Source organism: Pristiophorus japonicus, unplaced genomic scaffold (genome assembly GCF_044704955.1).
Source record: "Pristiophorus japonicus isolate sPriJap1 unplaced genomic scaffold, sPriJap1.hap1 HAP1_SCAFFOLD_160, whole genome shotgun sequence".
Classification (NCBI taxonomy): domain Eukaryota; kingdom Metazoa; phylum Chordata; class Chondrichthyes; family Pristiophoridae; genus Pristiophorus; species Pristiophorus japonicus.
This window is the reverse complement of record NW_027251278.1, coordinates 104,765-116,799: the sequence shown is the minus strand read 5'-3', so window position 1 is coordinate 116,799 and position 12,035 is coordinate 104,765. Positions and strand designations below refer to the sequence as shown.

Sequence of the window (12,035 nt, the reverse complement as noted above, 5' to 3'; positions counted from 1 at the left end):
ATTTCTCCCTCTCGCTGATTTCTCTCGCTGATTTCTCTAGCTGATTTCTCTCTCACTGATTTCTCTTGATTTCTCTCTCGCTGATTTCTCTCTCGCTGATTTCTCTTTCGCTGATTTCTCTCTCTCGCCGATTGCTCTCTCTCGCTGATTTCTCTCGCTGATTTCTCTCTCTCGCTGATTTCTCTCACTGATTTCTCCCCCTCGCTGATTTCTGTCTCGCTGATTTCTCTCTGATTTCTCTCGCTGATTTCTCTTTCGCTGATTTCTCTCTCTCGCTGTTTTCTCTCTCTCGCTGATTTCTCTCGCTGATTTCTCACTCTAGCTGATTTCTCTCTCTTGCTGATTTCTCTCGCTGATTTCTCCCTCGCTCTGATTTCTCCCTCTCTCTGATTTCTCTCTCGCGATGTTTTCTCTTTCTCGCTGATTTCTCTCTCGATGATTTTTCTCGCTGATTTCTCTCGTTCGCTGATTTCTCTCGTTCGCTGATTTCTCTCACTGATTTCTCTCTCTCGCTGATTTCTCTCTCGCTGATTTCTCTCTCGCTGATTTTTCTCTCTTGCTGATTTCTCTATTGCTGATTTCTCTCGATTGCTCTCGTTGATTTCTCCCTCTCGCTGATTTCTCTCTCGCTGATTTCTCTAGCTGATTTCTCTCTCTCTCTCGCTGATTTCTCTCTCACTGTTTTATCTCCCGCTGATTTTTCTCTCTCTCGCTGATTTCTCTCTCGCTGGTTCCTCTCTCGCTCATATATCTCTCTCGTTGATTTCGCTCTCTCGCTGATTTCTCTCTCTCTGATTTCACTCTCGCTGATTTTTCTTTCTCGCTGAGTCCTCTCTTGCTGATTTCCCTCTTGCTGATTTCCCTCTTGCTGATTTCGCTCTTGCTGATTTCTATCTCTTGCTGATTTCTCTCTCACTGATTTCTCTCCTGCTGGTTTTTCTATCTCTCGCTGATTTCACTCTCTTGCTGACTTCTCTCTCTCGCTGATTTCTCTCTCGCTGATTTCTCTCTCTCGCTGATTTCTCTCTCTTTTCTCTCGCTGATTTCTCTCTCGCTGATTTCTCTCGCTGATTTCTCCCTCTCTGATTTCACTCTCGCTGATTTCTCTTTTCCACTTAGTCCTCTTTTGCTGATTTCTCTCTCTTGCTGATTTCTCTCTCTTGCTGATTTCTCTCTCGCTGATTTCTCTCACTGATTTCTCTCCTGCTGATTTTTCTATCTTTCGCTGATTTCACTCTCTCGCTGATTTCACTCTCTTGCTGATTTCTCTCTCTCGCTGATTTCTCCCTCTCGCTGATTTCTCTCTCGCTGATTTCTCTAGCTGATTTCTCTCTCACTGATTTCTCTTGATTTCTCTCTCGCTGATTTCTTTCTCACCGATTTCTCTCGCCGATTTCTCTCTCGATGATTTTTCTCGCTGATTTCTCTCGCTGATTTTTCTCGTTGGCTGATTTCTCTCGCTGATTTCTCTCTCACTGATTTCTCTCTCTCGCTGATTTCTCTTTCTCACTTAGTCCTCTTTTGCTGATTTCTCTCTCTTGCTGATTTCTCTCTCTTGCTGATTTCTCTCTCGCTGATTTCTCTCTCGCTGATTTTTCTCTCGCTGATTTCTCTATTGCTGATTTCTCTCGCTGACTTTTCTCGTTGATTTTTCTCTCTCGCTGATTTCTCCCTCTCTGATTTCACTCTCGCTGATTTCTCTTTCTCACTTAGTCCTCTTTTGCTGATTTCTCTCTCTTGCTGATTTCTCTCTCTTGCTGATTTCTCTCTCGCTGATTTCTCTCACTGATTTCTCTCCTGCTGATTTTTCTATCTTTTGCTGATTTCATTCTCTCGCTGATTTCACTCTCTTGCTGATTTCTCTCTCTCGCTGATTTCTCCCTCTCGCTGATTTCTCTCGCTGATTTCTCTAGCTGATTTCTCTCTCACTGATTTCTCTTGATTTCTCTCTCGCTGATTTCTCTCTCGCTGATTTCTCTTTCGCTGATTTCTCTCTCTCGCCGATTGCTCTCTCTCGCTGATTTCTCTCGCTGATTTCTCTCTCTCGCTGATTTCTCTCTCACTGATTTCTCCCCCTCGCTGATTTCTGTCTCGCTGATTTCTCTCTGATTTCTCTCGCTGATTTCTCTTGCTGATTTCACACACGCTGATTTATCTCTCGCCGATTTCTCTCGCTGATTTCTCTCGCTGATTTCTCTGATTTCTCTCTGATTTCTCTCGCTGATTTCTCTTGCTGATTTCACACTCGCTGATTTCTCTCTCGCTGATTTCTCTCTCGCTGATTTCTCTCTCGCTGATTTCTCTCTCGCTGATCTCATGCTGTTTTCTCTCGCTGATTTCTCTCTCGCTGATTTCTCTGGCTGATTTCTCGTTCGCTGACTTCTGTCTCGCTGTTTTCTCTTGCTAATTTCTCTCTCACTGATTTCTCGCTGATTTCTCTCTCTCGCTGATTTCTCTCGCTGATTTCTCTCTCTCTCGCTGATTTCTCTCTCGCTGATTTCTCTCTAGCTGATTTCTCTCGCTGATTTCTCTCTCGCTGATTTCTCTCTCGCTGATTTCTGTCTCACTGATTTCTCTGATTTCTCTCGCTGATTTCTCACTCTCGCTGATTTCTCTCTCTTGCTGATTTCTCTCTCGCTCCGATTTCTCCCTCTCTCTGATTTCTCTCTTGCGATGTTTTCTCTTTCTCGCTGATTTCTCTCTCGATGATTTTTCTCGCTGATTTCTCTCGTTCGCTGATTTCTCTCTCTCGCTGATTTCACTCTCGCTGATTTCTCTCTCGCTGATTTTTCTCTCTTGCTGATTTCTCTATTGCTGATTTCTCTCGATTGCTCTCGTTGATTTCTCCCTCTCGCTGATTTCTCTCTCGCTGATTTCTCTAGCTGATTTCTCTCTCTCGCTGATTTCTCTCTCACTGTTTTATCTCCCGCTGATTTTTCTCTCTCTCGCTGATTTCTCTCTCGCTGGTTCCTCACTCGCTGATATATCTCTCTCGTTGATTTCTCTCTCTCGCTGATTTCTCTCTCTCTGATTTCACTCTCGCTGATTTTTCTTTCTCGCTGAGTCCTCTCTTGCTGATTTCCCTCTTGCTGATTTCCCTCTTGCTGATTTCTCTCTCTGATTTGTCTCTCTCTCTAATTTCTCTCTCTCGCTGTTTTCTCTTTCTCGCTGATTTCTCTCTCGATGATTTTTCTCGCTGATTTCTCTCGCTGATTTTTCTCGGCTGATTTCTCTCGCTGATTTCTCTCTCACTGATTTCTCTCTCTCGCTGATTTCTCTCTCGCTGATTTTTCTCTCGCTGATTTCTCTATTGCTGATTTCTCTCGCTGACTTTTCTCGTTGATTTTTCTCTCTCGCTGATTTCTCCCTCTCTGATTTCACTCTCGCTGATTTCTCTTTCTCACTTAGTCCTCTTTTGCTGATTTCTCTCTCTTGCTGATTTCTCTCTCTTGCTGATTTCTCTCTCGCTGATTTCTCTCACTGATTTCTCTCCTGCTGATTTTTCTATCTTTCGCTGATTTCACTCTCTCGCTGATTTCACTCTCTTGCTGATTTCTCTCTCTCGCTGATTTCTCCCTCTCGCTGATTTCTCTCTCACTGATTTCTCTTGATTTCTCTCTCGCTGATTTCTTTCTCACCGATTTCTCTCGCCGATTTCTCTCTCTCGCTGATTTCTCTCTCGCTGATTTCTCTCTCGCTGATTTCTCTTTCGCTGATTTCTCTCTCTCGCTGATTTCTCTCTCTCGCTGATTTCTCTCTCTCGCTGATTTCTCTCTCTCGCTGATTTCTCCCTCTCTCTGATTTCTCCCTCTCTGATTTCTCTCTCTGATTTGTCTCTCTCTCTAATGTCTCTCTCTCGCTGATTTCTCTCTCTCGCCGATTTCTCTCTCGCTGATTTCTCTCTCTCGCTGATTTCTCTCTGTTTTCTCTCGCTGATTTCTCTCTCTCGCTGATTTCTCTCTCTCGCTGATTTCTTCCTCTCGCTGATGTCTCTCTCGCTGATTTGTCTCGCTGATTTCTCTCGCTGATTTCTCTCACTGATTTCTCTCTATCGCTGATTTCTCTCTCGCTGATTTCTCTCTCGCTGATTTCTCTCGCTGATTTCTCTCGCTGATTTCTCTCTCTCGCTGATTTCTCTCGCTGATTTCTCTTGCTGATTTCTCTTGCTGATTTCTCTCTCACTGATTTCTCTTGCTGATTTCTCTCTTGCTGCTTTCTCTCTTGCTGATTTCTCTCTCGCTGATTTCTCTCTCGCTGATTTCTCCCTCTCCCTGATTTCTCTCTCGCTGATTTCTCTCTTGCTGATTTCTCTCTCGCTGATTTCTCTCTTGCTGATTTCTCTTGCTGATATCTCTCTCTCGCTGATTTCTCTCGCTGATTTCTCTCTCGCTGATTTCTCTCTCGCTCGCTGATTTCTCTCGCTGATTCCTCTCTCGTTGATTTCTCTCTCGCTGATTTCTCTCTCGCTGATTTCTCTCTCGTTGATTTCTCTTGCTGATATCTCTCTCGCTGATTTGTCTCGCTGATTTCTCTCGCTGATTTCTCTCACTGATTTCTCTCTATCGCTGATTTCTCTCTCGCTGATTTCTCTCTCGCTGATTTCTCTCGCTGATTTCTCTCGCTGATTTCTCTCTCTCGCTGATTTCTCTCGCTGATTTCTCTCGCTGATTTCTCTTGCTGATTTCTCTCTCACTGATTTCTCTTGCTGATTTCTCTCTTGCTGCTTTCTCTCTTGCTGATTTCTCTCTCGCTGATTTCTCTCTCGCTGATTTCTCCCTCTCCCTGATTTCTCTCTCGCTGATTTCTCTCTTGCTGATTTCTCTCTCGCTGATTTCTCTCTTGCTGATTTCTCTTCCTGATATCTCTCTCTCGCTGATTTCTCTCGCTGATTTCTCTCTTGCTGATTTCTCTCTCGCTCGCTGATTTCTCTCGCTGATTCCTCTCTCGTTGATTTCTCTCTCGCTGATTTCTTTCTCGCTGATTTCTCTCTCGTTGATTTCTCTTGCTGATATCTCTCTCGCTGATTTCTCTCGCTGATTTCTCTCGCTGATTTCTCTTGCTGATATCTCTCTCTCGCTGATTTCTCTCGCTGATTTCTCTCTCGCTGATTTCTCTCTCGCTCGCTGATTTCTCTCGCTGATTCCTCTCTCGTTGATTTCTCTCGCTGATTTCTCTCTCGTTGATTTCTCTCTCGCTGATTTCTCTCTATGCTGATATCTCTTGCTGATTTCTCTCTCTGATTTCAATCTCGCTGATTTCTCTTTCTCGCTGAGTCCTCTCTTACTGATTTCTCTCGCTGATTTCTCTCTCGCTGATTTCTCTCTCTTGCTGATTTCTCTCTCGCTGATTTCTCTCTGGCTGATTTCTCTCTCGCTGATTTCTCTCTCTTGCTGATTTCTCTCTCGCTGATTTCTCTCTGGCTGATTTCTCTCTCTCGCTGATTTCTCTCTTGCTGCTATCTCTCGCTGATTTCTCTCTCTCTGATTTCTCTCTCGCTGATTTCTCTCTCTCGCTGATTTCTCTCTGTTTTCTCTCGCTGATTTCTCTTTCGCTGATTTCTCTCTCTCGCTGATTTCTCTCTCTCGCTGATTTCTCTCTCTTGCTAATTTCTCCCTCTCGCTGATTTCTCTCTCTCGCTGATTTCTCTCTCCCTGATTTCTCTCTCTCGCTGATTTCTCTCTGTTTTCTCTCGCTGATTTCTCTCTTTCGCTGATTTCTCTCTCTCGCTGATTTCTCTCTCGCTGATTTCTCCCTCTCGCTGATGTCTCTCTCGCTGATTTGTCTAGCTGATTTCTCTCGCTGATTTCTCTCACTGATTTCTCTCTATCGCTGATTTCTCTCTCGCTGATTTCTCTCTCGCTGATTTCTCTCTCGCTGATTTCTCTTTCGCTGATTTCTCTCCCTCGCTGATTGCTCTCTCTCGCTGATTTCTCTCTCTGATTTCTCTCTCTGATTTCTCTCTCTTTGTTTTCTGTCTCTCACTGATTTCTATTTCTCGCTGATTTTCGCTCTCGCTGATCTCTCGATTATTTCTCTCTCTCGCTGATTTCTCCCTCGCTGATTTCTCCCTCACTGATTTCTCCCTCTCGCTGATTTCTCTCTCGCTGATTTCTTTCTCTCGCTGATTTCTCTCTCGCTGATTTCTCTCTCTCGCTGTTGTCTCTCGCTGATTTCTCTCTCACTGATTTCTCTCTCTCTGATTTCTCTCTCTCGCTGTTGTCTCTCTGATTTCTCTCGCTGATTTCTCTTTCGCTGATTTCTCTCGCTCGCTGTTTTCTCTCTCTCGCTGATTTCTCTCGCTGATTTCTCGCTCTAGCTGATTTCTCTCTCTTGCTGATTTCTCTCGCTGATTTCTCCCTCGCTCTGATTTCTCCCTCTCTCTGATTTCTCTCTCGCGATATTTTCTCTTTCTCGCTGATTTCTCTCTCGATGATTTTTCTCGCTGATTTCTCTCGTTCGCTGATTTCTCTCGTTCGCTGATTTCTCTCGCTGATTTCTCTCTCTCGCTGATTTCTCTCTCGCTGATTTCTCTCTCGCTGATTTTTCTCTCTTGCTGATTTCTCTATTGCTGATTTCTCTCGATTGCTCTCGTTGATTTCTCCCTCTCGCTGATTTCTCTCTTGCTGATTTCTCTAGCTGATTTCTCTCTCTCTCTCGCTGATTTCTCTCTCACTGTTTTATCTCCCGCTGATTTTTCTCTCTCTCGCTGATTTCTCTCTCGCTGGTTCCTCTCTCGCTGATATATCTCTCTCGCTGATTTCTCTCTCGCTGATTTCTCTCTCGCTGATTTCTCTCTCGCTGATTTCTCTTTCGCTGATTTCTCTCCCTCGCTGATTGCTCTCTCTCGCTGATTTCTCTCTCTGATTTCTCTCTCTGATTTCTCTCTCTTTGTTTTCTGTCTCTCACTGATTTCTATTTCTCGCTGATTTTCGCTCTCGCTGATCTCTCGATTATTTCTCTCTCTCGCTGATTTCTCCCTCGCTGATTTCTCCCTCACTGATTTCTCCCTCTCGCTGATTTCTCTCTCTCGCTGATTTCTCTCTCGCTGATTTCTCTCTCTCGCTGTTGTCTCTCGCTGATTTCTCTCTCACTGATTTCTCTCTCTCTCTGATTTCTCTCTCTCGCTGTTGTCTCTCTGATTTCTCTCGCTGATTTCTCTTTCGCTGATTTCTCTCTCTCGCTGTTTTCTCTCTCTCGCTGATTTCTCTCGCTGATTTCTCACTCTAGCTGATTTCTCTCTCTTGCTGATTTCTCTCGCTGATTTCTCCCTCGCTCTGATTTCTCCCTCTGATTTCTCTCTCGCGATGTTTTCTCTTTCTCGCTGATTTCTCTCTCGATGATTTTTCTCGCTGATTTCTCTCGTTCGCTGATTTCTCTCGTTCGCTGATTTCTCTCGCTGATTTCTCTCTCTCGCTGATTTCTCTCTCGCTGATTTCTCTCTCGCTGATTTTTCTCTCTTGCTGATTTCTCTATTGCTGATTTCTCTCGATTGCTCTCGTTGATTTCTCCCTCTCGCTGATTTCTCTCTCGCTGATTTCTCTAGCTGATTTCTCTCTCTCTCTCGCTGATTTCTCTCTCACTGTTTTATCTCCCGCTGATTTTTCTCTCTCTCGCTGATTTCTCTCTCGCTGGTTCCTCTCTCGCTCATATATCTCTCTCGTTGATTTCGCTCTCTCGCTGATTTCTCTCTCTCTGATTTCACTCTCGCTGATTTTTCTTTCTCGCTGAGTCCTCTCTTGCTGATTTCCCTCTTGCTGATTTCCCTCTTGCTGATTTCCCTCTTGCTGATTTCGCTCTTGCTGATTTCTATCTCTTGCTGATTTCTCTCTCACTGATTTCTCTCCTGCTGGTTTTTCTATCTCTCGCTGATTTCACTCTCTTGCTGACTTCTCTCTCTCGCTGATTTCTCTCTCGCTGATTTCTCTCTCTCGCTGATTTCTCTCTCTTTTCTCTCGCTGATTTCTCTTCCGCTGATTTCTCTCTCTTGCTGATTTCTCTCTCTCGCTGATTTCTCTCTCTTGCTAATTTCTCCCTCTCGCTGATTTCTCTCTCTTGCTGATTTCTCTCTCTCGCTGATTTCTCTCTGTTTTCTCTCGCTGATTTCTCTCTTTCGCTGATTTCTCTCTCTCGCTGATTTCTCTCTCTCGCTGATTTCTCCCTCTCGCTGATGTCTCTCTCGCTGATTTGTCTAGCTGATTTCTCTCGCTGATTTCTCTCACTGATTTCTCTCTATCGCTGATTTCTCTCTCGCTGATTTCTCTCTCGCTGATTTCTCTCGCTGATTACTCTCTCTCGCTGATTTCTCTTGCTGATTTCTCTCTCACTGATTTCTCTTGCTGATTTCTCTCTCGCTGATTTCTCTCTCGCTGATTTCTCTTGCTGATATCTCTCTCTCGCTGATTTCTCTAGCTGATTTCTCTCTCGCTGATTTCTCTCTCGCTCGCTGATTTCTCTCGCTGATTCCTCTCTCGCTGATTTCTCTCTCGCTGATTTCTCTCTCGCTGATTTCTCTTGCTGATATCTCTCTCGCTGATTTCTCTCGCTGATTTCTCTCTCGCTGATTTCTCTCTCGCTCGCTGATTTCTCTCGCTGATTCCTCTCTCGTTGATTTCTCTCGCTGATTTCTCTCTCGCTGATTTCTCTTGCTGATATCTCACTCTCGCTGATTTCTCTCGCTGATTTCTCTGTCGCTGATTTCTCTTGCTGATATCTCTCTCTCGCTGATTTCTCTCGCTGATTTCTCTCTCGCTGATTTCTCTCTCGCTCACTGATTTCTCTCTCTCTCGCTGATTTCTCTCTCACTGATTTCTCTCTCCCTGATTTCTCTCTCTCGCTGATTTCGCTCTCGCTGATTTCTCTCTCTCGCTGATTTCTCTCTCTCGCTGATTTCTCTCTCGCTGATTTCTCTCTCGCTGATTTCTCTCGCTGATTTCTCTCTTGCCGATTTCTCTCTCTCGCTGATTTTTCTCTCTCGCTGATCTTTCTCTCGCTGATTTCTCTCTTGCTGATTTCTCTCTCTCGCTGATTTCTCTCTCGCTGATTTCTCTTGCTGACTTCTCCATTGCTGATTTTTCTCTCGCTGATTTCTCTCTCTCGCTGATTTCTCTCTCGCTGATTTCTCTCGCTGATTTCTCTCTCTGATTTCACTCTCGCTGATTTCTCTTTCTCGCTGAGTCCTCTCTTGCTTGTTTGACTCGCTGATTTCTCTCTCGCTGATTTCTCTCTCGCTGATTTCTCTCACTGATTTCTCTCTATCGCTGATTTCTCTCTCGCTGATTTCTCTTGCTGATTTCTCTCGCTGATTTCTCTCGCTGATTTCTCTCTCTCACTGATTTCTCTTGCTGATTTCTCTCTCACTGATTTACTTGCTGATTTCTCTCTCGCTAATTTCTCTCTTGCTGATTTCTCTCTCGCTGATTTCTCTCTCGCTGATTTCTCTCGTTCGCTGATTTCTCTCGTTCGCTGATTTCTCTCGCTGATTTCTCTCTCTCGCTGATTTCTCTCTCTCGCTGATTTCTCTCTCTCGCTGATTTCTCCCTCTCGCTGATGTCTCTCTCGCTGATTTGTCTCGCTGATTTCTCTCGCTGATTTCTCTCACTGATTTCTCTCTATCGCTGATTTCTCTCTCGCTGATTTCTCTCTCGCTGATTTCTCTCGCTGATTTCTCTCGCTGATTTCTCTCTCTCGCTGATTTCTCTCGCTGATTTCTCTTGCTGATTTCTCTTGCTGATTTCTCTCTCACTGATTTCTCTTGCTGATTTCTCTCTTGCTGCTTTCTCTCTTGCTGATTTCTCTCTCGCTGATTTCTCTCTCGCTGATTTCTCCCTCTCCCTGATTTCTCTCTCGCTGATTTCTCTCTTGCTGATTTCTCTCTCGCTGATTTCTCTCTTGCTGATTTCTCTTGCTGATATCTCTCTCTCGCTGATTTCTCTCGCTGATTTCTCTCTCGCTGATTTCTCTCTCGCTCGCTGATTTCTCTCGCTGATTCCTCTCTCGTTGATTTCTCTCTCGCTGATTTCTCTCTCGCTGATTTCTCTCTCGTTGATTTCTCTTGCTGATATCTCTCTCGCTGATTTGTCTCGCTGATTTCTCTCGCTGATTTCTCTCACTGATTTCTCTCTATCGCTGATTTCTCTCTCGCTGATTTCTCTCTCGCTGATTTCTCTCGCTGATTTCTCTCGCTGATTTCTCACTCTCGCTGATTTCTCTCGCTGATTTCTCTCGCTGATTTCTCTTGCTGATTTCTCTCTCACTGATTTCTCTTGCTGATTTCTCTCTTGCTGCTTTCTCTCTTGCTGATTTCTCTCTCGCTGATTTCTCTCTCGCTGATTTCTCCCTCTCCCTGATTTCTCTCTCGCTGATTTCTCTCTTGCTGATTTCTCTCTCGCTGATTTCTCTCTTGCTGATTTCTCTTGCTGATATCTCTCTCTCGCTGATTTCTCTCTTGCTGATTTCTCTCTCGCTCGCTGATTTCTCTCGCTGATTCCTCTCTCGTTGATTTCTCTCTCGCTGATTTCTCTCTCGCTGATTTCTCTCTCGTTGATTTCTCTTGCTGATATCTCTCTCGCTGATTTCTCTCGCTGATTTCTCTCGCTGATTTCTCTTGCTGATATCTCTCTCTCGCTGATTTCTCTCGCTGATTTCTCTCGCTGATTTCTCTCTCGCTCGCTGATTTCTCTCGCTGATTCCTCTCTCGTTGATTTCTCTCTCGCTGATTTCTCTCTATGCTGATATCTCTTGCTGATTTCTCTCTCTGATTTCAATCTCGCTGAGTTCTCTTTCTCGCTGAGTCCTCTCTTACTGATTTCTCTCGCTGATTTCTCTCTCGCTGATTTCTCTCTCTTGCTGATTTCTCTCTCGCTGATTTCTCTCTGGCTGATTTCTCTCTCGCTGATTTCTCTCTCTTGCTGATTTCTCTCTCGCTGATTTCTCTCTGGCTGATTTCTCTCTCTCGCTGATTTCTCTCTTGCTGCTATCTCTCGCTGATTTCTCTCTCTCTGATTTCACTCTCGCTGATTTCTCTCTCGCTGATTTCTCTCTCGCTGATTTCTCTCTCGCTGATTTCTCTCTCTCGCTGATTTCTCTTTTTTCTCTCGCTGATTTCTCTTTCGCTGATTTCTCTCTCTCGCTGATTTCTCTCTCTCGCTGATTTCTCTCTCTTGCTAATTTCTCCCTCTCGCTGATTTCTCTCTCTCGCTGATTTCTCTCTCGCTGATTTCTCTCTCTCGCTGATTTCTCTCTGTTTTCTCTCGCTGATTTCTCTCTTTCGCTGATTTCTCTCTCTCGCTGATTTCTCTCTCGCTGATTTCTCCCTCTCGCTGATGTCTCTCTCGCTGATTTGTCTAGCTGATTTCTCTCGCTGATTTCTCTCACTGATTTCTCTCTATCGCTGATTTCTCTCTCGCTGATTTCTCTCTCGCTGATTTCTCTCTCGCTGATTTCTCTTTCGCTGATTTCTCTCCCTCGCTGATTGCTCTCTCTCGCTGATTTCTCTCTCTGATTTCTCTCTCTGATTTCTCTCTCTTTGTTTTCTGTCTCTCACTGATTTCTATTTCTCGCTGATTTTCGCTCTCGCTGATCTCTCGATTATTTCTCTCTCTCGCTGATTTCTCCCTCGCTGATTTCTCCCTCACTGATTTCTCCCTCTCGCTGATTTCTCTCTCGCTGATTTCTTTCTCTCGCTGATTTCTCTCTCGCTGATTTCTCTCTCTCGCTGTTGTCTCTCGCTGATTTCTCTCTCACTGATTTCTCTCTCTCTGATTTCTCTCTCTCGCTGTTGTCTCTCTGATTTCTCTCGCTGATTTCTCTTTCGCTGATTTCTCTCTCTCGCTGTTTTCTCTCTCTCGCTGATTTCTCTCGCTGATTTCTCACTCTAGCTGATTTCTCTCTCTTGCTGATTTCTCTCGCTGATTTCTCCCTCGCTCTGATTTCTCCCTCTCTCTGATTTCTCTCTCGCGATGTTTTCTCTTTCTCGCTGATTTCTCTCTCGATGATTTTTCTCGCTGATTTCTCTCGTTCGCTGATTTCTCTCGTTC

The 12,035-nt window shown here is 44.6% G+C and overlaps 2 protein-coding genes across 2 annotated transcripts in view; one reads left to right on the top strand and one right to left on the bottom strand.

Annotated features, from left to right (window-relative positions):
• The window catches only part of LOC139243069 (uncharacterized), a gene marked incomplete at its 5' end in the record, with an annotated part of 72,984 nt that extends 72,866 nt beyond the window's left edge, over positions 1-118 (bottom strand). Inside the window, one exon of the mRNA XM_070870663.1 lies at positions 71-118. Coding sequence (XP_070726764.1) covers positions 71-118 — 48 coding nt within the window. The remainder of the gene's footprint in view (positions 1-70) is intronic.
• Positions 1-12,035, top strand: part of LOC139243073 (calpain-1 catalytic subunit-like) — a gene marked incomplete at both ends in the record, with an annotated part of 231,498 nt that overhangs the window by 115,228 nt on the left and 104,235 nt on the right. The window lies entirely within an intron of this gene.